This window comes from Camellia sinensis, chromosome 12, assembly GCF_055761805.1.
Source record: "Camellia sinensis isolate YWXY chromosome 12, ASM5576180v1, whole genome shotgun sequence".
Lineage (NCBI taxonomy): Eukaryota > Viridiplantae > Streptophyta > Magnoliopsida > Ericales > Theaceae > Camellia > Camellia sinensis.
The window spans coordinates 81,503,868-81,529,206 of NC_138972.1; the positions used below are offsets into that span (position 1 = coordinate 81,503,868).

The 25,339-nt window shown below is 36.6% G+C and overlaps 2 protein-coding genes across 2 annotated transcripts; both read right to left on the minus strand.

Moving 5' to 3' along the window:
• Positions 1–288: 288 nt before the first annotated feature.
• LOC114316950 (uncharacterized protein At5g39865) lies at positions 289–3,766 on the minus strand. The gene has a single exon (XM_028263656.2). It carries the CDS (start codon positions 1,241–1,243, stop codon positions 356–358), a length of 888 nt encoding a protein of 295 aa, XP_028119457.2. The 5' UTR covers positions 1,244–3,766; the 3' UTR covers positions 289–355.
• A 132-nt stretch (positions 3,767–3,898) lies between these two features.
• Positions 3,899–14,670, minus strand: LOC114316949 (uncharacterized). The gene is made up of 5 exons (XM_028263655.2): positions 14,473–14,670; positions 14,256–14,361; positions 13,249–13,350; positions 5,320–5,480; positions 3,899–4,173 (listed from the first exon to the last, which is right to left on the minus strand). Exons 1-5 carry the CDS (start codon positions 14,593–14,595, stop codon positions 4,060–4,062), a joined length of 606 nt encoding a protein of 201 aa, XP_028119456.2. The 5' UTR covers positions 14,596–14,670; the 3' UTR covers positions 3,899–4,059.
• Between the last annotated feature and the right edge of the window lie 10,669 nt (positions 14,671–25,339).

Consider the following 25,339-nt stretch of genomic DNA (forward strand, 5'->3'; position numbering starts at 1 on the left):
AGAACAATTTTAGGTATGAATGGAGTGGAATGACCATTCTCTTAAATTGGTAAGTGGTGATTCCATTTTTAATGTAAATTCCTTTTCTTTTAGTGAACCAAACATAAGAGAATGAGTATTCTATAGATTAATCATTCCATTCCAATATACCAAACATTGCAGATGCTGTAGAATTCTGCAACTCAAATCCTGAAGTTTCAACAAAAAGACTATCAAATTGTACCCTTTTCATCTACACAAGCTAATCCACAAATAGAATCAATTCAAGAAACCAAACACATCTAAAACTTTTGGAGTGTCAACACTGGAACTAAAATTAAAAGATCATATATATTACAAGAAAACAAAACACCAATCAGTTGCAAATTGAGCACTTAATCAATCCATTTTCATTGCACTCTGGACACCTAACTAGTGACAATTCACAGTTTAGCCCCTCATCAGCAATGACTTTGCAACTACCATTACAGTTGAAACACACCACAAAACACACCCCTCCACACCCATTGCAAGGTCCATTGTAAGGTTTCGGTGGAATTCCACGGAGGAGGTTCCTTAGTCTCCCTTGCTCGTGCAACCCGACCACCTCATCCGCCCCTCCAATGTGCCTTCCCTTGATGAAAAGCCTCGGTGGGACTACTCTCCCACCTGCGATCCTCCACAGCTCCTCCCTAAACTCCAAGTGCATTGAAACATCTCTTTCGTGGTAAAGAACGCGAAAACTCTCCAATAAGAATCGGATACTGCAACAATCCTCGAATGTCTTCCTGATTCCCCTCAAGCTAGTCGTGTACAGAATCACCAACTCACTCCCTCCCGGTGGACACTTCTCTTCAAAATCCAACAGTGTTGGAAATTCTTCATTATCAATCTTCAAAATTGGGTGAAAATCACATGTTTCAGGTTCTGTCAACAATTGTGTCACGGGCAATGAAACAGTACAAGCACTAGTGCTTCCAGACTCCGATACAATAGGAATATCATGATGGTCGTTGGCAGGCACTATTATGTCTTTCGACTCTGTAACGGATCCAAACTTTTCTTTCTCACTGACGTGGGATGGTGAATCAAATTCTTCATCTTTGACTTGATTCACCAGCTCGGGTACATTGATGATGTTGGTTGCATCAGTATGGAAGTTTTGGTGAGAAGGATTTGCCTGAAAAACTATACTTTGTCTGAGAGAAGTGATTGTTGAGATGGATTTGAGTTTCTTTAGGAATCTTCCTTTCATGCCTTTCATCTTTTTTACATTCCTTTTCTGAAGAATATGAATGAATGAATCACATGGGATGATGATATAATATACCAAGTTAAAGGAATGAAGAAAAGGAGGATAGGTTATGGCTGAGAATGGGTAGTGATTCTTGTGAGGAGGAAGGGTTGAAAGAGATCTTTCGTCCTTTTTGATTTCAAATTGGTTGAAAGTGGAATGGAAAGTTGTTGGTGGCTTGCTTTTTGAAGTTTTGAATAATTGCTTTCGAATAGAGGTTCAGCTGTGCAATGGCATTCCCTCCTCTTTGGTGTCCCCTAGCTCAATGTCCAATCACAACTAACAAGAAGAATATATAAAAGGGGCTGGTGGTGTTAATTTCACCACAATGTGAAAATTATCCTAAAATGACTGTCTGAAATAACCTCAAGGTTTAGATGAGAAGGGGAAACAAAAGTATCAAAAAAGGGGACAAAGTAGGATAATTTAGTGCACGAGACTCTCGTTATTGCAGGGTTTGGAAAGAATGTATGCGGAGAGACTATTTTTCATGTTCCAAACCCATAATGAACATATCATAATGGAATAATCTTACCTCTACATCAAGACTAACCTTTCAAAAAGTATCAAAAAAATGAAAAGGAAGTCTAAGCATTGCTTGGTTAATACGAGACCCTTGCTATTGCAAAAGTTTGGAAAGGACCAGATGCATTTTTGCACACAAACGGACTATTTTCATGTTTTGAACCCATAATGTATATATAGATCATAATGAAATAATCTTACCGCTACATCAAGATTCACCTTTCAAAAAGATTTAAAAAAAGGGGAAAGGGGGGGGAAGCCTAAGCATTACTTGGGTAATTTAAGAGTTCTGGACACCTCCTTAGCAGAAGGATAAAAGGGTAAAAAGAAGAGGGGGGGAAAATTGGAAATGGATGTTCCTTCTGTGCCTTGGCATGGCATGATCTGATTGGTTGTATAGCTTTGATGGGGATTGTTGCACTAGATCAGAGCTAAAGCCCAGGGAGACAAGGTGTGCCATGGGTTATAATGCAGTCACAAGGGAGAAAAAGCAACTTTTCTTCTTTTTTTTCTTTTTCATCAATGACTCTCTCTCTCTCTCTCTCTCTCTCTCTCTCTCTCTCTCTCTCTCTCTCAATATAAAGCAACTATAGTGACTTAACTCTTTTGAACCAGCCATGACTAATGTTTTCAATACTTTGAACCTCACTGAAAAGTGGATAGAGCAATTTCTAGCAACTTCTGAGTTTCACTACACAATACAATAATTTTTTGTATCCAACTAGTGGAGGGAGATATGCTGTATTCATGTGAGTGAGAGTGTGCACCTATGTATGTCTATGCTTTCTTTCCTTTACAAACAATTTCAATATTTCCTATACAAGCATACAGATGCATCTTCCATCAATATGAATTTTAACCACAAGTTTTGGATTAATTGCATTACCAGTTCAAAATCCATATGCATATTCATGTGTCTATTATCTGAAAAAAATTGAAAGAAATGGAATCATCTATACATATATTTCTGTATATATGCATGTATGTATGTTTATATTAGGCATATATATAATATATGTCACTAGACTTTAATAATAATTTGGAGACATGAGGATTCTGGATGATTGTGAGTGACCCCAGTGTCCATAAAGAAAATGATTTACAAAAATTATAAATAGAACTAATTTAGAACGATATTATAGTAATATTTTTAAAATTATAAATTATAGTAGTCAGTTTTTTAGTTTGATATAAAATTACCACCAACATCCGTATCATTCCATATGTGAATTTGGTACAAAAAATTCACAATAAATAAAAACGATATATATGTATAAATTTTATTTGTATATCACCATTCATATTTATGTCATTGAAAGGCTATATTTAGGGTTACTTTTGTTCCTGGAGCAAAGTCGTATGGAAATTAGAGCTCATTCGTACACTTTTACTTTGGTAGTTGGCAATATAAGAGGGAGAACAAAAAGATCACTTTATTTGATTTTGAGTTTTTAAAAGTGATTTTATGAGTTTTGAATTTGTATTTTTAATAATTTTTTAAAATATTTTAATCAAATTTTTTTTTTTTTTTTTTAGATCCACTTAATCTTAGTATACTTAAAAAATATAAAATTTATACAAATATCTTTAAAAATATTCATTGAATACAACTAAATATAAAAATATACTCATTTATATATTTTTGTATTTAGTGAATTTTAAAAAAAAAATCACAAATATTATACTTTTTAAGTATATTATTTTAAAAATTCACTAAAAAAAAAAAACAAAAACAAAAACAAAAAACTCAATTTTTCAAATTTAAAAAAAAATAAAACCCGTCTTAGGATCTAACGTGTTAAAAGAGATCTAATTTTTTAACCCAAAAAAGAAGAAAGAAAAGATCTCTACTCATTTTTCTTTGGGTTCCAAGGAACTCGACATTAGAGTTTCAATCCCCATAAAATTAAAATAAAAAGTTATTCGTAGCAAAATCAAGGTTTATGATAGTGTCAACGAATTTTCTATAGTGGACTTTCTATTTAGTCACAATGATCAATCACTCGCTAATTTTTATCACAATTACCTGATTTAACATTAAAGGGAAGTCATGAGTATACTAAAACAATTATCACAAATGTCGAAAAAATTTTAGGCACATGGATCAAATGTACAGATATGATTGATTTTTAATAGTCATAATCAAACATCACATGACACTGGAAAGGCAGAAATAGATGTAAGGTCTGAAACAGTAGATAAAAGAGTTTCATCATATACATTGATTATACGCTACAAGCAGTGGCTGATGAAACCAATCTTCAAAGCGCAGCTACAGCGTCAGATACAAAAAACCCAATGCTGAAATCAAAGTTGATGCAAGTCAACTGATTTTTGTTTCCATCTTCCATCTTCATTGTAAGAGTGTATGTACCCTGTATATATATCAAAACACCGTAAGCTCCATGGTAAAAGGCACATACAAAGTAAGATTGTTATTTGAACCCTAAACTTACAGCCTAAACAATGAAAAACACTAGTAATTTCTCCTAACTGGGCATCCATTGTTCTTGGAAATTAACAATAATCGCAACAATGAAAAAAAGCAGATCTTTGAAATTAATCTGAAAAAGGTACTTAACTTCAAGCAATGTATAACAAGGCAAGATAGACAATACGACTATTAAACAAAAACTTTCTAACCAATTCCATATTCAATTAAGTAGCTATCTTTCTATCAATATTTAATTTGACGTTATTGACTTGATTTTGATGGATTATGAATGTTGTGACTGATGCCATGACAGTTTTTCCCGCAACTGTTGACAATTAAAATTATTTTCTAAGGATTACAGTGATGTAATGATGTCATACTTGAGTTGGCAAAATTCATATATACTGCTACCTAATATAGACCAAATAAGTTATAAAGGTATGCCAAGCAACAGATTCAAGTTATAAAGTTTCCAGGAAAACAACCAAAGATATTGCCTAAGCAATCAGGGTTACAGCCCCTAGGCTACCTACAGGGCTATCGCCTAACCTTTCTTGGATGTTTTGATAGCTATGGATCATTTTCTTTTCCCGAATGGAGTGAAAATATTAGTTACTATATGTTTTGTATTTCCAATACATTGAATCACATCATAATACAACCATTTTCGTAGTAATGCAATTTCAAAAAACATAGGCTTCGGCTGAAAGTCACTAACAAATTGCATTAAAGCGTCCAATAGAAATATACTAAAGGCCCGAGGCAAGCAATACCAACCATTACAAAAAAATTCATTACTATGTTTTACTCCTAAAGGCCTAACCTAAGGCAATCAACACCAAGCAATAGCGACTACAAAGGCAAGCCATCAGAAGTTGCAATCCCTGGAAAGAGAGAGGCTAAGAAATTAGAAAAAAATTGCTTTTTATTAATGCGTTCCAGATGAGATTGCAAGCTGTGTCTTTGATTGATTCCAAACCACAAACGAAAGCCACCAATTGGACATGGGTTGTTCTAAACATGAAATAAACACATAGTATGTTAATGCACAATATCATTGCAACAATTAAATTATAAGTTGACTTACCGGTGGAGTGAACCCAGGTAAATCCTGAGAGTGAGAAATTAAAAAATCACCAGCAGAAATGGGGCAAGATGTCTTCCCGCAGAGTTCATCAGTCTCACTGTAGATGTGGAATCCAAAATATGCAACATCAATCACCAATTTTCCTCCAGAGATTGCTTCACCTGAATGATAAACAACAAAAAATCTTGCCAAACTCAGAAAGAACAATCACACGGAAAATTTCCTCAAAGGACTGGGCATGTCTAAGTATGTTCACTCAATCATGAGGGGCACAAGGACTACTCATTCAAAAGAAATTTCAAATATAACAACCAGATATCAGGAGTAGGTCCGAAGAAAAACCCACACAGAGAAATGAACAAACACGCAAGCAGTGAAGACAGAAGCGAGAAGTTCTTGGCAATTAAAATAGATAAAATGAAGTTGTAAATCTTTAACCCAGAAATTGAAATAAGCACATATATTTCTGTGAAATATAGAGTTTTGTACATGACAATAGAAGTGTAAGAAGATACTGATAGTAAATAATTCACGTCTTAAGGTCCAAACAACAATTACATCAGTTACTATTTCTATTAAACGCAAGGATTAAAATCTCATTTTGGTTAGCTAAAAAAAAAAAAAAAAAAAGCAGAAATCATTAGAAAAATGTTGATTCAAACCAAAAGTCACCAAGTAACGCCAAATAAATCAATGTTATCAAATGTTTTTATAATTCTAAAGGTTTGTACAATTCCAACCAACCACAATAAACCCCCCCCCCCCCCCCCCCCCCCGCGCGTAGCCTAGGTTCCATCTATCTTCCCATCCCTTTACCTCTTGCCACTTCCTTCCCCCACCCAGCAATTCCCCATATGTCCATATATCAGTTTGGTCATAACTCTATCATACATGTCCCTCATCATTTCAATATTTCAATTCATAACTCCTTTATTTTCCAAAGCCCAACATACTAAATCTCTAGGACCCTATCATAGGCTTTCTCCAAATTTATAAAAACACAATGAGATATTTTTTCTTTTCTCTATACCTTTCCATTAACCTCCTGAATAAATAAACCCTCTCCATTGTTGGCCTCGGCATAGATTCAAATTGATTATATGATATTGTTGTTTCAAGTCTTATCTATGTTCAACTACTTTCTTCCATACTATGGCATGATTCATAGGAATAAGGCATGAGAACTAATACATTGCATTGAACTCCACCACAAAGGTTTAGTAATGTACAATCTTCACCTTTGGCCTTTGTTTTGTTGACAATCTACACTCGGGTAGAATGATCATTTTTAGGTAAAATAATGCTAAAACAATTTTGTTAAATTTGATGTATGGAAAAATAGAGAGAATGAATTTTGTTAAATAATGAATTATGTATTATTGATTGATGTGTTAATTGTATTACAAATCAGAGTAGCTCATTATATAGGAGAGGGTTTGGGTAGTAGGTGAGGAGTAGGTGAGGGTAAATTGGTGGTAGGTGTAGTAGGTGTGGTAGTAGGTGGTGGTAGGTGTAGGTAAATTCTAACAGCCCCCGCAAACTCAAGGAGGATAGAAACTAACCAACTTGAGTTTGGAGAGAGGAGTAAAACAAGAAAATACATAAAAATAAATAAGGATAGGAGACACTGTATGGTCGTGTCAGACCGTTGGTGAAGACACTGTATGGGGTGTCATAACGTTGTAGAGGACACTGTATGGTGGTGTCAGACCGATGTAGAAGACAGTTTATGGGGTCATGTCGGACCGTTGTAGAAGACAGTTTATGGGGTCATGTCGGACCGTTGTAGAAGACAGTTTATGGGGTCATGTCGGACCGTTGTAGAAGACAATGTTGTGACAGTTTACGGAGTCTTGCTGGACCCTTGTAGAAACTAACCGGAATCAATGTCGGGACAGTTTACAGAGTCTTGTCGGACCATTGTAGAAACTAACCGGAATCTATGTCGGGACAGTTTACAGAGTCTTGTCGGACCCTTGTAGAAACTAACCGGAATCTATGTCGGGACAGTTTACAGAGTCTTGTCGGACCCTTGTAGAAACTAACCGGAATCTATGTCGGGACAGTTTACAGAGTCTTGTCGGACGCATAAAGGAGCTAACCGGAATCAATGTCGGGACAGTTTACAGAGTCTTGTCGGACCCCTGAAAAAGTTGCACCCTCAAAAGGTGTGCCCAAAGTTGTCAAAAAAGGCGTGCCATCAAAAGGCGTGCCCAATTCATCAAAAGGTGTGCCATCAAAAGGCGTGTCCATTTTATCAAAAGATGTGCCATGAAAAGGCGTGCCAGTGTGTCGGGCGGCAAGAGGCGCGCGATGCGCGTGGCTGCCTCGGCTATTTAACCATGACAGAGCCTGAGGCCGAGGCAGAAGCAAAAAAACTGCGAAATCCTCTGTAAAACTCTTCGTTGTGCTGAGAGAGAGAGGCTGTAACACTGTTGTGCTGAGAGAGAAACTCTGTAATACGCTGTAACACTCTGTTGCCCAGAAAAATGGCCTCGTCCTCGTCTTCCCGTGGACTGCTCACCCTCTTTCCCGACCTCAACGAGTCAACGAGAGAGAGAACTGGTGCGGTGGCACTGGAACCTCAACCAAACACCGCTGGGTATACTCCGTTGAACTTTCCGATGCGGTCTGTGGAGCAAAGAATGGCAGTGCTGTCGGATGTGGAGGCCAATCAGTATACTTTGAAGGTATGTGTGGAAAGCATGACGGCGGTCACAAACCTGTCGAACCGGCTGCAGAGTAGGACAAATGAGGTGCAGCATTTAAACTCCCAGCTGGCTCTGCTCCAACGCATGTATAAGGATGCGCGAGCAGAGATAAGTGTGCTTAGGGCAGAAAACAAGGAGCTGAAGCGGAAGGCCACCGTGATGTTCCGATTTGGAGGTCCTCCATATGCTGCAGTGGAGGAGTATGAGAGAGTGAACGTGCTCGGTGGCGTGGAAAACACGGAGGCAACACCGGCAAGGGCCGCCCAGGACGGAGGCAAGAAGAAAAGACCGGCGGCAGAGTAGAGAAGAAAATCCTGCTTGTGGATGTGGTTGATTTGTTGCTGTTGTTGATGTTTTTTAAATTGCTTTTTTTTTTTTTTTTTTTTTTTTTTTTTTTGGTGGTGTAAAATTGTGATCGGGGTTGAGCCCCTGATATGAATAAAATGACAAGGTGTGATGTTGTGAATGTTGTTTTGTGTAATAAGAGAAATAAAATAAAATAAAACAATGGATAAAGAAAATAGAGAAAAATATTTGTGGATGGGGGATAAGAAAAATAGTGGTGTATGTTTTTTTTTTTTTTTTTTTTTTTTTAGAAAAAAAAAAAAAAATATATATATATATAGATATATTAAAATAAAAGAAAATGGTGAAATCGTGGGTGGAAGAAAGTAAGGGAAAGGAGGGATATAATTGAAGTGGGTTTGAAAAAGTGGGAAAATGTGATGATAGTGGTGAGTGGAGCATAATGTAGAATAGAAAAGGTGTATATAATAATAAGAAGAAAAGTGAAATGGGTTGTCGGTGGAATAGAAAAAAATAAATAAATAAAGAAGAAGAAGATAATGGAAAACGGGGGAGGCGCACGAAAATATATATATATATATATATATAGAATAAAAGAAAAGAAAAGGGAGAAATAAAGTAAGAGAGAGTGGGGTGATATGATATTCTACAAGAACTGAAGCCTTCAGCTCGGCAGGGACGGCTCCGGGTTTCGAGGGTCTTCATCATTGGTGCCCTCGTCACGTCCTGCGGAATGGGCCTCACCACTGGTTGCACTTCATCAGATGGAAGAACCCTAGTCAAGGCGAGCCAGGACGAGGGAGGGAACGGCAGAGGCGGCGATGGCGGAGGCGACAGCGTAGCGCTGCTGGTTGACGTGGATGCGGCGGTGCCAGCGGCGGTGCCAGCGGCGCCAGATCTGGGCGGAGCGAACATGCGGCCGCCGCGGCACAGGTGTCCGAAAGCACCCTGGCCGGCGCGGTGAGTGCCGCCGCCGGGAACACGGGGGTGTAGCATGGCTCCGTGGGCATAGCAGCATTCGGACTTGGTGGGTCGGTTGGTACCGGCACAGTGGAATTTTTTTTTTTTTCTTTTCTCTTCTCTCTCTGAACTTGATCTCTCTAGCTGGGTCTCTACACACATGGCATATGCATATACATGCACACTCAGGCACACACACACTGCCACCAATTTCACCACTCATACACACATCCACACCATTGACATACACACACTCAACACGCCACTGATACACAGAACCACAACGCATACATGCACTTGAGGTCCGGCGGGCGGCTAAGGTGAGGTTGCCGCCCGCCGGGAACGCGAAAATATTAGGTTCTAAACCCGCTCTGATACCATGTTAAATTTGATGTATGGAAAAATAGAGAGAATGAAATATGTATTATTGATTGATGTGTTAATTGTATTACAAATCAGAGTAGCTCATTATATAGGAGAGGGTTTGGGTAGTAGGTGAGGAGTAGGTGAGGGTAAATTGGTGGTAGGTGTAGTAGGTGTGGTAGTAGGTGGTGGTAGGTGTAGGTAAATTCTAACAAATTTATTGTTTACCATTATTATAAACTGTAATGGATTTTTCTTTTTAGTTCGTAGCAAATATCATTCACTTCATGTGTGCTAGCTATGCTACAAGTGAATTCACCTAGCAATGTAATTAACATCACTCATCTGTCCACGTATCTAAATTACAATAAATAGGCCACGCTTATGTCTACGATAAAATGTGAATTATCAATATTTTATTTTTTCACAATATAATTGTTTAATACCTCTTAATATCCTAAGGTGTCAGCCAAGAAAAAAGTGGATCCAAAACCTACCCCTGCAGGTACATTAAATAGCACCTCATATCTCACAATATTAACATACATACATACATACTTACTTAAACAATCATATATATATGCATGTATATAACTTTAAAGTTGGTATATATACAACTTTACAAGCACACGTACATATATGTCTATTAACTACTAAATGCATAGATATGCATATATTTTGTATACACTCTAATGTTGTGTTTGGATGGGGGATTTGGGAAGGGAAAGGGAAAATGTAGGTGAAATATGAATAAAATATATTTACATTTCACCTAATTTTACATACATTTTCCCTTTCTCTTTCCATTTCCCTTTACAAATCCCTTCCCAAATCTCTCAACCAAACATAGCTTTAATACATGTATGTTGTTTTTGCATGTAGTCCTAAGTGTTGATTAGGAAAATAAAGAAAAATAACTCGTAAATTTTAGGTTTTGTATCCAAATATTACTTTCCTTGAAAACTTGCCTAAAACAATTGCAAGCAACCAAACGCCCATATATGCATGTGAACTAAGCTACATATATAGGTGTGTAAGTACTTGTCATGTGGCCAACAGATTACAACCAAGCATATTGGATATTGGCTCTACAAGACAATGCATTAACCTGGGCTTGTGGCTTTGCCTCAACACCCATACTAGGTGGATAGCTAGGTCGGGGACAATTGGCTCACCTAGGCACCTTGCCTCACGACACCATTAGAACTCAATAATGACACTCACATTATCATGCCTGCCCAAGTCAAGAGTAGGACCTAGGGACCCCTGGAGTCTCTACCTTGATCATGGGACACTCAAAAAACCTATGATCCTGTGCAGGATCTCTAGAGACATGATTGGCGGCTAGAGTTGAGGGATCATCAAAGTTGCTTAGTTTAGCCCTCTCAAGGTGACCCCACTTTGGCCAGTCTCAGACATGATAGAGACCTCTGCAAGAAGATCAAATAGACATGTGATACCACAAGAAGTGTATCACTCCTCCCCACTATGGTACCTAATAAGGTGTATCACACCTACTAAACACAACTCTCAAGAGTGAGCTGGTCCCCATGATCCAATTCTCTAATAAAAGGAGGTTATCTCCTGCTCCAGTGGTCTCATGCCATCCCAGAAGGCCGAGGGTCTACCAACATCACCGACGATTGTCAACATGGTGCAACCATATTCATGTATATATGAACATCCCGGTTTATATGAATGAGCCTCAAGTGTATCTCATTAAATTAACTTATGAAACAATCCACAAGATGTTTTCAAGTTCTATAAGCAAATCTCGCTTTTTGTAACTTAAAATTAAACTATTTAGAAACAAGCAAATGCCAAAATGATATGAAAGCATATAAAATGTTACATTTCAAAACAAATATTGTGTTTGAAAAACTGATTTTGAGTATCTCTATTGATAAGGAAGCTTAACTACATACCATAAAACAAGTTGAATGATCCCAAAGCAAGTGTATGGGCAACTAGGCAAGCAACATACCAATGATGTTTGGCCTTTACATTCATAAAAGGGTGGGCCTTTGACCACCTTCATATACCCTCAATACATTGCAAACATAGTTGACTCTTCCAAACCAATTATTTAATGAACAAAAGTAAATGATCAAATCTTCCCTTTAACCTTCTACAAACATAAGATGCCAAACACTATCACAATTGCAAGTAACATACATAATATTTACATATACATATAACCAAACCAAGCCTTAACTCCCATCAAATGGGGTCGGCTACATGAATCCTTCTTCTCCACACGGCTCTATCAAAGGACATTTCGTTAGTCAAATTACGTATATCCATATCTCTATTTACAACGCTAGCCAACATTTATATATACATATATACAATCAAATAGAGGGCACTAGAACTCTCCACACTATAGTTCAAGAGAAATCAATAAAGAAGGAATAAGAGTATCTAAAGAGGGAGAATCGTAGTTCTTCCAAAATCATTTTCCTCACCTCTCTTAAAAATCCTAGAAAGAATGAAGAACCACTAGTTTGCACTAATCCATCAAAGCAACATAAAATGGAAGCTGCACGGTAATTTCATTATTATTTTTAATCCAAACCATTACATATAGTCAACATAAAATGATGACACATCTTATATAAAATGGTAGGCATGCTCAACGGCTGATTTATTTATTTATTTATTTATTTTTTATTTTTTTGGGGGGGGGGGGGGGGTTTGAAATCCTATTTGATTTGAAAGGCCAATCTGAAGTCTAGTAGCCCTCCCATTACCCATAGAAGAGGTGGCCCCACAAATTATTTTATAGTAATATATTTTCAGTAAATTGCAATTTATACTGTCTTCTTGTTTAATTTATAAAAGACTAGCCCCACAACTAAATTTTATACAATAATTTATTTTTTGAGACATTAGAAGAAAATAATGATGAGTCACAATAGTTCAATCCTAATTGATTGGAGGTCGTGTACACTAAAAGGTTAAGTATTCAAGTTTTGTTTAGACTACTAATTCCCAGGCTATGGCCTCCTACTGATCAGGAAAACAAATAAATATAATGATAAGTCCAAGCATAAAATATTTTAAACAACAAACCAAAATACTTATCAGAAAAGGCCTGATCAATGTTTTCTTTAACTTGGAAAATCAAAATACTCTTTCTTGATTGAGAATTTTATTTGTGAATTTAATGATATTTTTCATTTTTTATGCTTATAAAAATGTATCTTTTAATATAGTTACGTACAATACTGTTGCTATGAAAGAAATAATTAGAACTTTGTAATCAAGTATGGCCTCCTCTAGTTATAATTTTTGCATCCGCCATTGGTATGTTTCAGTTAAATCATCATAAGACAATAAATTTTATGCATAGCATCATTCTGAAGCACACTTTTCTCATCTTCCATTATAGTGTTCTCACATCCATATTTTCTAAATATGAAACAATGGCAAAAAAGTGCAGCATGCAAAATGAACCTTTGGCATATATTAGAAAAATCATGGGATGGTGATATGTAAGAACAAATTTTGACTGATAAACAAACATTAAGCCTACAATTTCTGGAGAAAATGGAAAAATCAAAGAGAAGATCTCAAACTAGGATGCTACCTGCAGTTGCTGAAATACTGAAGGTGGCCGGCCTGCCTCTAGCCACAGGATCAGGAGATATCTCAATTCCACTGACTTTAACAGCATAGTCAGCTTTCTTATCTGCAAGTATTTCAAAAGCCTAAAATATATTAGTTATTGTTCCAAATAACAGCATGAAAAAGACAACCACCAACCCCCTTTGAAGTTCGGAGAAAAAATAATAAACCCCACAAGTTTGGCATACTTACATTGGACCCTCCTAAGATTTCAATTCACATAACACTTAGCCCTGTTGTCATTAGTAATTTGTTGGTCATATAGAAGAAAAATTTGATTTTGTTTATCTTTGTTCCTTCACATCATCCACATTAGTTTCGATCCCATCAACCTTAGTAAAAGGAAGGTCGATGTAACTATGTCAAAACTCTAGGACTAGTATTTTTTCAAAAAGAAAAAATAATAAGCATCTTAATGGAGACAGACTTTCTTTTGATTCAAGGAGTTTCTTTCCACTAACCTCCCATTTTAATGGTATCAGAAGAACGTAGAAAAAGAAAGAAATTAGTAAGCTTTTTGGGTTGGTAAAAGTGAAATCCAAATTCCATTCAACCAACCCAACTTCATTAGATCCAAGCACCTGTAATAGTAATAGGCTTGGTAAATTTCTTTTTCCTAACTGAGTTGCACATAATGGATATAATTTTTAGAAAAAAATCCCCAAAAAACCTAAGATTCAATTTGTTTCTCTCAATTCCCACCTTTTTTCTCTGTTTTTAAAAATAAAATATAAAAAGGAAGCACTTTTCCCGGAAAACTACACAAGATTTGATCGACCAAAGCAAAAGCGTCTTCCAAAAACGAATATTACCACATCTACAGATTCAAAAACCCTAATCTGACCCCAAACAAACAAAATCGCGATGAAACATATCGAAAACATACCAAAAAACTGATAATAAACCTGAGAGTGTGCAGAATTCATAAAAAAACATAGTGAACAAGAACAGAATCTAGATCAAACTGACCGCAGTAGCGAACATCAGAGGCTTGAGTGAAAGGTACAAGCAGGCACAGCGATAGAAGCAAGGAAACAACAAGACTGAAGTGAAACACCGCCATGGATCGCCCAATCTGTCTCGATCGATGAGTGTATATCATATAAATTAGCTTTCTTTTCTAGATATATATATGCATGAATAAAATTGTAGGAGTTTCAGGGGAGAGAGAGGAGAGAGAGAATACGTTGACAGAGCGAGAGAGACTGGTAGGTTGGCGGGGGATGAACGTTAGCTGAAAAGAAAAAGAAATTTGAAGGTGAAGATGTATCTGATGATGAGTCGGTGTTGGCGTCTTTATATATGCCATACGTGTCCACGTATGTCTCGACTCCTTTATCGATACCTTTATTTTTAAGCAACGAGTGGGAGTTGGGACTTTTGTGGGTGCCTTGCCTCTCACTTTTTGGATTGATTTGGGAAGAATTTTTTTAATTTGATTTTTTAGGTTTTTTTTGGATTAATAGTTTAGTTAAATTAGTTTTATTTGAAAAGGATTTTTTAATTTTTTTTTGAGAAAAAAATAAAATAATTATAATTTGAATGTGATATTTTATGTTGTTAATTTATTTAGTATATTTTATTTTTTGTACTTTTTTAATCCCAACTCACTTCCAACTATGTGGGTGTTTAGGAAGTTGGTTATTTTAGTTTTTGACTATTTTAATAAACCAAAATAGTTGTATTTGAAAAGATGATTGGATTTTTTTTGGTAGTTAAATGTGATTTTTGTGAGAGAAAAAGTGAAATGATTATGAATTTGATGAGAAATTTTATCTTATTAATTATTTTAACATATTTTGTCTTTTAGGAGTGATTTTGGATGATCTAAATAAGTGTACTTTTTGACTTTTTATAAAATATGGATTATGTATGGGTTGGATTTGAAGTGATATGATAGAGAGGTAATGTGACTTAAATAAGATGATATGACTTAAATAAAATAGTGTCTTTTTAACTTTTTTAATTTATGACAAACAAGGCCTTATCGTGATCTTAACCTAAAAAATTTGTACTTTTTTTTCCTAAACACCCCCCCGGGCAGCTTTTCTTAGGTAAATTTCACTTTACCCAAATTGTGTGATTTATTCTCAATGTTTGGGAATAATCATATATTTTTTTAGTGATTTGTATATTGAAGTGTATCGTTTGGTTTCTTAACGATTTAGGGTTATTTTAGGAAGTTAGTTAAAAGTTGACATTTAGATTTATTTGGTTTTTTTTGAAAAAACGTGTAAAAACATAGAGATGTAATGTAACCCAAAATATGTTAAAAACCAAAATTTCCAAATTAAGCCTTAATAAAAAAGACTAAAATATCCCTATATTTTCGTCATTTGTTTAAAAGGTAAAGTGTACTTTAAGGCGGCGTATGTATGCAAATGATACGTACAGAATATTCCCCGATATATTAAGAAGATTAAGAGATGAGTAAGGAAGTTAGAACTGTACGATGAACAATTAAGGGGCATTAAATTTGATAATGTTTGACATAAAGCAAATGTGGGAAAATGATAATATTTTTGAATTATTTTGAATGGGAAATTTCCGTCCTTATACACGGGCCCCTTTGGCTATTTATTTGGTACTAAAAAACATTTGATGGCAGAAAGGAATATGCCTTTGCAGTGGGATAACTGTTGTGGTGAAGTTGTTTTCTGGTACATTGTTTCGTCCCTCATTTTCTATCTTTCTTTTTTGTTGATTGTATTGGTATACAATGTTGTACTCCTTAGAAGAGTATCTCGAGAATTACGGGCAGTTCACTCAAATGTGTGTAGATCGTTTTTTGACGTGGTAAATAGGACTTTGGGAAGAAAGGCGGTGGTCAGCTCCGGCGAAGTTTGCTCCGGTGTACGAGGAGTAGAGGGAAAAAATATCAAAGCCATGGTGTCTGAACAGAAGGGTTAGTAGAGGTAAGAGAATCTACAGAATTTGTAGGATAAAAGATTTGGAGTGTTTTATCAAAAATGGAAGGAATAATGAGCAGCCAGTATCGGACTCCCCTTACTTACCGGTGGTCAAGGACACCGGCGACTAGTGGATAAGGGCCCCCTCTATTGTTGTGTTGTTTAAAAAATATACTAACGATAATGTTGATGTTTGGCATTGTGCTCCAACCAAGGCCATTCTGATTTTGACACAGACTATGTCTGTTGGTTTACCGGAGAAGCGAAGGGATTTGTTGTTAGGAGGTTTTGGGAAAAGTAGTTCAGTTATCCATAAACGCAGAGGTCATCTGAGTTTGTCTGAGATTGATGTACGCAGAGGTAGTGATGGTGCTAGTGATGTTGATCCAGGTCCGTCGATTTCAAAGATGGGTGTTAGAAAAGAAGAAGTTGATCAGAGATGATTAATTGTTATGGACCCTGTAGAGTTTTTTGATGATTTACGAAATGTAATAATCAGTGTAAAAAATAGTAATGTGACTCAAGATGTAATAGTTGATGATAAGGAAAATGCAGTAAATAACTAAAAGTTTGAGTTAACCCTTGTGTTTTATTCTATATATGATTTAACTCCCCATACTTGTGATTTATCCTCTTAAAATTTGAAAATAAATATATAACCCTCTTATGTCTACCATGTATTTCTCACTTACTGTTAAGTTGGACGAAATATCTAACGGTGTATTTCAGTTCACAAACTACGTAAAGATTATGTGATCATTTCTAAACATTGTAAAAATAAACTGTACAACTGAAATTACTGAGACTAAAATTAAATTTAGAATAATGCTTGGGACCCCCTTTTGGGGGTCACCCCCTCACCCCCCTTTGCCACGTGGCGGGTGGTGATTGGGGGAGCAGGAAAAAAAAGAAAAAGAAAAAGAAAAAGTAACCAATGAGAGAGAGAGGGGGTCAAAGGGGATGAGGGGAAAAGGGGGGATAAATCATTACTCTTAAATTTATCCTTTTATTTATTATATAGTGCATTGTCATATAAATATAATTTTTAGGCTTTTATCCTCCGTTTCAAGAAACACATTTGTTTAGTTTGGATTTTGTTTAGTTTGATTTTTCAAATTTGATTGTAAACAAGTTTTCATTTATTTTTATTGAATTTTTTTTACTTGTTAGATACACTTAATTTATATGCTTTTAAAAAGTTTTTGAAAAATGACTGACATATGAAAGGGAAAAAATCACTAAAAATAATGAAAAACTCATCTAAAAGACATATTTTTGTTTGGATTTTCCTATACTTTTAGCCAAAAAAAATTCATATTTACTCATTTTTTGAAACTTCTTATAAGCATCTAGATTGCTTGCATATAAAAAATAACTAATTATGACAAAAGTTCACTAGACACAAATGAAAATTTATCTAAAAATAGTTTTTGGTAAATCAAACAAATCAGATTTCGTTTTTTTTTTTGAAAGAAACACTAAACATAATTTTTATGCAAGGATCATGGATATATGATAGTTATGAAAAGTGCTCCCTTAATCTAGCAATAACATTACAAATTCCGACTCAATTATTCAGAATTATCATTTTGTGATTCAAATTTATTCTACATATGAATCTACACTAAATAAATTTAATTTTTGTCACACAACCATTCACTCAGAATTTTATGAATGGATATGTCTTGGTCTATAAACTTATTCTTATTAGTTGATTGTATGACATAATTCTACACTCGTCTATGCATATTTTTACGAGTAATGGGAGTGTATTTTTCAAGTTAACTTTTTTGATCAAGTCAACCATTCTAGTCAACCACTTTACCCCGATTGGTTCAACTACTCTACTCTAGTTAGCTCGACCACTCTACTCTATCATATTTAGCCACCCTATTTATGTTGCAACTTCAGTGGTTATATTCATCCTCTGCTCATGCTCATTTTTTCCATGCTCAACTACTTCATAAGGTGGTTTCCTAAGTTGAGCTCTCTAGTCGACCTTAAAAAATAGGAGGAGAAAAAAGAAGGTAGAATAGAATATTTTTTGGAGGTTTGGAAAGAGTGACTCTATACTTAAACTTTTGAGTCATATGTGGTTATTATAATTTTAATTGTGCCAATTTTACCTTTTTATTTTTTATTTTGTTCTTAATTGATGTAATTAGTAATGATAATTTGGTCCCTTTTTACTTGCCTTATCTATTTTTAAGGGGCAAACTAATCAATTCATTTTTTTTCTCTCTTCATTCTTTTTTGTTTTTTAGGTGACAAAGGGGGCCTAAGCCCAAATAAAACAGCTAATTACTAATAGAACTAAGGGATCTAAGTCCTTGTACATTAGATGCTAAGGATCGTAAAATAGAGGGAGGAGGCACTTGAAGAAGCTACCTTGAACCTTCAACTTTCTAGTTTCTTTAGCCAAGCAATTAGTATAAGAGTTTGAATCAAGCCTCACCCTCTGGAGTTTGCAATGCCAATTCTGATTATGTAAAATGTTGTAATTTGTTTCAACTCTGCTCAGATGTTGAACAACATGGAGAGCCTCCAAAGAGTCGATCTCAACTTCTACAACAAATAGAAATCCCTCAACCCAAACTGTTTGATGGCCGACCTAGACGGCCCATAGTTCCGTAGCAATAGGGGTGAGCATGGTTCGAATTGGTTTGGATTGAGATAAAATTAGGACCAATCCGTTATCTACGATTCTTGAAAATTTAGAACCAATCTAATCTGTTTAAATCGTGGAACCCATTTGAACCAATCCATTTAAATACGTATTGGATCGGTTTAGGACCGCAGATTCATATAATTAAATAACAAAAAAAAATATAGAACATTTTAATTTCATAAATATATAAACATAGCATCATATTTGTTCCAAAACAGTAACATGACTTTTTATAATAGCGACATACTATTTTAGAATTTAAACAATTATAAGAAAATTGGTCCCACCATAAGTATCTATACCATTATAAAATAAAACGAAAAGCTAACAAACAAAAGTAATAAAAGAAGATATTATGCAGATTTAGGTTTTATATGGAATAAGAGAAGATACTACAGGAGGGTGTATAATATAAATATAGACTATTTGCATACGGTCCGGATCGGTTCCAATTCGGAACCGTGGGGTTCAATTCGGAACCAATCCGTGGATTACGGATTTTTAATTTTTCAATCCGGAACCGAACCACGGATTCAAAAAATCAATCCAAACTTACTGAATTAGACTGGACCAAATCGAATTATGGATTTTACGGATTCCATGCTTAACCCTACTTAGCAAGAACATTAGTTTCACCTATATAGTGACGAAAGCCTAAAATCCAAGTCCCCTTTGCAAATCAAAGGATGCCCCCTGCACCAGCCAAACCAATACTGCCAAGAATGGAGTGGTAGGTGTTGAGCTTTACCTAACATGGAAAAGGGAGGGGGACAAGACCAAGTGATCACAAGGGCTGAGATGAAGGCGTCATGAGTTTGGACTTCTTTGGTAGCCAAGAATTCTTGTACCCTACGTCTTACAATATTAGCCACCTGATTTGGTGGTTGAAAATTATCATGGGCTTGTTGATTGTGCCAAAACCAGTTGAAAGACAAGGTGCAACTAGTTTTTTACAACCCAATGCAAACATCCAACCATCAACAAGCCAATCACATCCACCAAAGCAATCTCCACCAACTAGCCACCACTATTTAACCATCACCACCAACTAACCACTTCCATCAATCATCCACTTCTACCAAGACCATCTGTCATCTACCAGTAATAAGCCAATGAGCCAATGATCTCCACAAAGCACCCTCCGCCAACTAGCCACCACTATTTAACCATCACCACCAACTAACCACTTCCATCAATCATCCACTTCTACCAAGACCATCTACCATCCACTAGTAATAAGCCAATGAGCCAATGATCTCCACAAAGCACCCTCCGCCAACTAGCCACCACTATTTAACCATCTCTACCAACTAACCACTTCCATCAACCATCCACTTCCACCAAAACTAGCCACTACTATAGAATCTATCCCCGAGCAACCTCCACTATAACTAGGGACGGCTCTAAGGCTTGGTCAGAGGTGTCACCCGAACCCCCTGGCTGAATTTTTTTATTTATTTATTATATAAATATTAGATTTTAAGAAAAAAATTAGTAATTGAACCCACTAAAATACAATTTTGAACCCATAGTTTTAAGTCCTAGTCTTTTGAACCCACCAATTTTGAACCCATATTAGATATTAGCATGTCTTTTTGCTTAAACAATAGTATCAATATATTGAAATGTTTTTGTTTATAATTTTAGAAATTAAATTAATTTGTTGATTTTTTTCTCCATAGGTGATATAATGATTAATGTGAATTTTCTGTAAGATATATGGTATTTAAGTTTTTGATTGACACCACTGACAAAAATTCCTAGAGTCGCCACTGACTATAACCAACTATCACCACTTAAATTAACTAATCAAAACCAACAAAGGTTCCATGAGCATACCATCACCGTGAGTGTAATGACTTCATCCTCTTCCTTTTTGGTTTTCTTGTCTTACCCTCTTACTATTCTTACATTTTATTCAAGTGGCATTGTGGCATGATCCAAATGAGACCCCAATTATCTCTTAACTGCCTATGCACTATATGCGTGCATAGGTATCATCACATTTAGAACAAGTCAAGAATGTATGTAGTGTTAGCATGGTGAGATGTAAGCATATGGGTACGTTACATGTGAAGTGGTAATATGTGGATTCCACCACTAAAGCTGTCAAACAAACTTTCCAAGTATTGTGTTAGGCTAACTAATTGCACAATTAAAAGAGATTAATGAGCCTTAATAACCCAATTAAAGCCATGTTTAGAGAATGTTTAACCAAGACCTAATGATTTCCTAATTCATTGTATGGTTGTTACTGCTTGGGTAGTGGTGTAAATCTGGCCTGGCCCGGCTCGGTGCAGCCTACCCTAGCCCGAGTCTTACGCGGCCTATGTCGGGCCTCACGGGCTCCTGTTAAAGCCATGTCAGGCCGACTCACAAGCCAAAGAAATTAGGCCTAGATCCAAGGGTATTCGGGCCTCTGCCCGGCCCGGCCCGGTGGGCTTTGATCTGGGCCTGGGCCTAGCCTCGGGCTTGGGTGAGTTTGACCATTTTTTTGTTTTTTTTTTAAAAAAAATTTCCACCAAAATTTTATTATTTTCCACTAAAAAAGAGGCTGGGCCTTGGGCGGGCTGAGTCAAGCCTTTAGTAGGCCTTAAGTGGGCCGATAGACCGAGTTTCAAAATGATGGCACAGGCTCAAGGGCTCAGGCCGACCCCACCTCAGGCCATGGGCAGGCTTCAGGCCGCTCATGAGCCGCGGGCTATTTTTACACTCCTATACTTGGGGTATTATAATTAAGACAATTTGGTAATGTTTGTGGTCTAGTGACTATTGATTCATTCAAGTAAGTTCAATGTATAATTGGTTTGTCTTAGAGTATTATACCACTCATTTGCCACGTCTACCAAATGTAGTCACTAGGGTTGTTCATGGGTCGAGTCGAGTCGGTTTTACCACTGAACCGTTACTCGAACCGACCTTGTCGGTTTACAGAAGTGGTCATCCGATTTCGACTCAAATATTGCTCGAAACCGTACACATCGGGTGCTCGGTTTAGCGGACGGTTTTCGGTCGGCTAATCTTCCATTCATTGCTTCAATTCCATGGCTTTTGTTCCTTCATTTCTCACACAAATCACAAAAACATACATATATGCAACATAACACAATCACAGTAGCATATTATACAAATCTCAGAGATAACAAACTCTCTCTCATGCACACTAGAAAGAATGAAGTAAAAATTGAAAATAGAGAGAAGATACAAATCTTTCTGCCATGGCACAATGTCACCGTTATCTCTACTATACATCACCGCCATGTACGATTCTTGATCTCCCGCCAAACGGGTTTGGATTTTGGTAGATCAAAGACTCGAAGTTGATGATGGCTTTTGGGTTCCATTGGTAGATTAGAGAGAGAGGGAGATGAAACTGTAAGAGAGAGAAAGGGTTCAATGGCTTCTGGGTTTTGGGTGTGGTACATCTCAAACTTGAGAGAGAATGAGAGGGTAGATAAGAGGGTGAGAGAGATAGAGACAGACATGATGGCTTAGATCAAAGACTCCACTATTTGTTGTGTAACCTACTGCACTTATACATATAAATAAATTGAAAGGGAAAAAGAGGGAGACGAGAGAGAGAGAGAGAGAAGCTGGGGTTGAAACTTGAAAGGGAGAGAGGGGGATATGAAAGGTTGAGTTGAGAGGGAGAGAAATGAAAGAGATGGAAGACAAAAAGGTTAGAGAGTGGGTGGATACAATAATAAAGTTTGAATATTCAGAATAAAACAATAAAAGGCTTGTCTTGGGAAAGTAAATGCTGGAACATAGTCAAACTTTGGAAACATAACTCACTATTTTAAATATAAAGTTGCAGGTGTAGTTTGTATAATAATAAGTCAGTCGGATCGGTTTAAATGATTTTTTATATGAGGAGCTCGATATCTGACCGAAATTTGAACAAATTTTCTAAATTTAAACCGCTGCTGACTGTGAGATTTTTGAAACTGCCCATACTTGGGTCGGTTCAGACGGTTTGGTTCGGATTTGTCAGGTGATTCGGATCCATGAACACCCCTAGTAGTCACTACTATCTCCATCAACCAAATACAACTGAAATCAACCAATCAAATCGACAAATAACCACCAAAAGTTGTCAACCATAGACATTGAAACCATTTCTTCTACCATCTACCATCTCATACTATACAACCCTTCATTCATAATCATCCATCTTTTTTCCACCTTAGAAACCCATTACCCTTTTGGCACCAACGACTACAAAACCTTTCATTTCTTTTCATTCTCTCTTTATTTCCAACCAAAATAGTTATTTTTAAATGAATTAACTCACCAAATTAGACCAAGTAAATATGAAATGTGAGCGATTTTACAAATTTGTCCATAAAAATAGCCACGTGAGGCTTATATTTCTGTTAAGAAAGCCAGCCAACGTTATTGATCAGACTAAATAAAGACAAAATCCAAAATTAAAAGAAAATTGTCACAAATTATAAGCACACCTTTATCTTTTTATCTTTTTTTGGGTCATATAATCTTTTGTCACGACCTAAACCCGGCTCTATGGGTTTAGCACCGTAACCGGCCAGTAATCCGAGATTACCGAAGGCCTGCTTAACAGTAGAACAGTAAAACAGAGTACAGGGCCTGGCGGAAGCCAAAACAGTAAATAAACAATGCCCAATGAGCTGTAACAGTCTGTATGCAAAAAGACTTTTCATACATATATACATAATCAGTACAGAACAGTATGCACAATATATACAATCATTCAGACTAGGGACTCAATCCCTTACATAACAGTACAGTAACATTCAGTCTATACAATCCATTCAGTTATTACAAACAGTAAGACAGTACAGAAGGGGGAGTCCTAAAACACCCCTAAGCCTTAGCAAGATAGGCTCGGAACCTCGCAGTGAGGCACGGTAGTTGGCTTGACAAAACTGGAGTAACCCTGACACTCCTAGCCGCGGTCTGGTGCCTGTACACCTACATATATATATGAGCAGTGAGCTAAAGCCCAGTGAATAACATAATGCGTAAAGAGGTTAAGAATGAATGTCCTTACAGTAATGAAACAGTTCATTTAAACAGTATTTCAGTTGTTCAGTCAGTACAGTCATATGTGGTACACCCATTAGCATAACAGTACAGTAAACAGTAGGTCTTAAAAGACCGAGCAGTAATGATGGCCATCAGTCAGTAAACAGTAGTGGTTCCAACAAGGGAACCGACAGAGATTTCTGTCACAGTAACAGTAAACAGTAAGTGCTAAGGATGCCACAATACAGTTCAGAATATAGGACATACATTCATTCAGTTAACAGTAATCAGTTCAGAAAACAATACAGTTCAGTTGTTCAGAAGATAATCATTTGCGAACATATCTTTACACAATCGTTACTCACAGAGTTCAGGCTACAATAAGCTAGAGCGTGCCTCCCCAGTCGCCAACCCTACACAGTTAACAGATTGAACACACTAAGCTACACAGCTGGGAAAGATAATAACTTAACCCCTAATTTGACTTGGTGTGTTCTACATCTATATCCTCAATAAGATGTCTTAAACTAGGCCTAGAAATGCCTAGAATGGGATGAGGATGCAAAGATGTACTCAAAAAGCAGTTTCAGAATTTATCAGAAAAACAGAGTCCCGCTCGAGCGCAGGTTTCCCCCGCTCGAGCGGTCATGCAACAAAGGTACACGCTCGAGCGTACAATACCCTGCTCGAGCGTACTCGCTCGAGCGTACTGTAAAAGTACTAGATGGGTGAAATCTCCGCTCGACGCCCGCTCGAGCTTGAGACACATGACTCCGCTCGAGCGCTCAATCCTCCGCTCGAGCGGACTGTAAAACAGTGCAGAGAAATGCTGGATGCTCAGATTCCACGCTCGAGCGCCACTTTCCCCGCTCGAGCGGAAGTGTAAAATCTGGAAAACCCAGATTACACCTCCAAGCCAAAAACCAAGTTTAAATGCATCAAAACCGATCCTCTTGGGCTGAATTTCCAGAAAAGCTAGTAAACATATAGAATGACACGGTTCAAAGCTCAATTTTGAGAAACCAAAGCCCAAGGGTGTTTAATTCGAATCCAATTTCAAACCATTGTCATGAACATGGAGAACATGCAAACATGCATGAATTCAAATCAATTCAAAGCTTCAATTTGATGCTCTAAGGAGCCAATTGTTTCCAAAACATGATGAAATCATGGACTACACTCAAAACATGGACATGCAAGTGACAATTTGCCATGAACTCAACTCAAAATCCAACAATACTAACATGCATGCAAGGAATGAGCTAGAATTCAACATGCTAGAACTAAATTATGACTTAGCTCCTCAATTAGACATGAACCATGCAAGAATCACTTAATATTCAAGAACAAGAGAGTAGTTACTCTACCTTAGTTTTGTAGTTCAAGCCTAGAAGCTCAATTATGAAATCAATACTTCAATTAGCAAGCAATTCTCCAAGTTGAATAAGCCAATTCCTCAAACACAAATC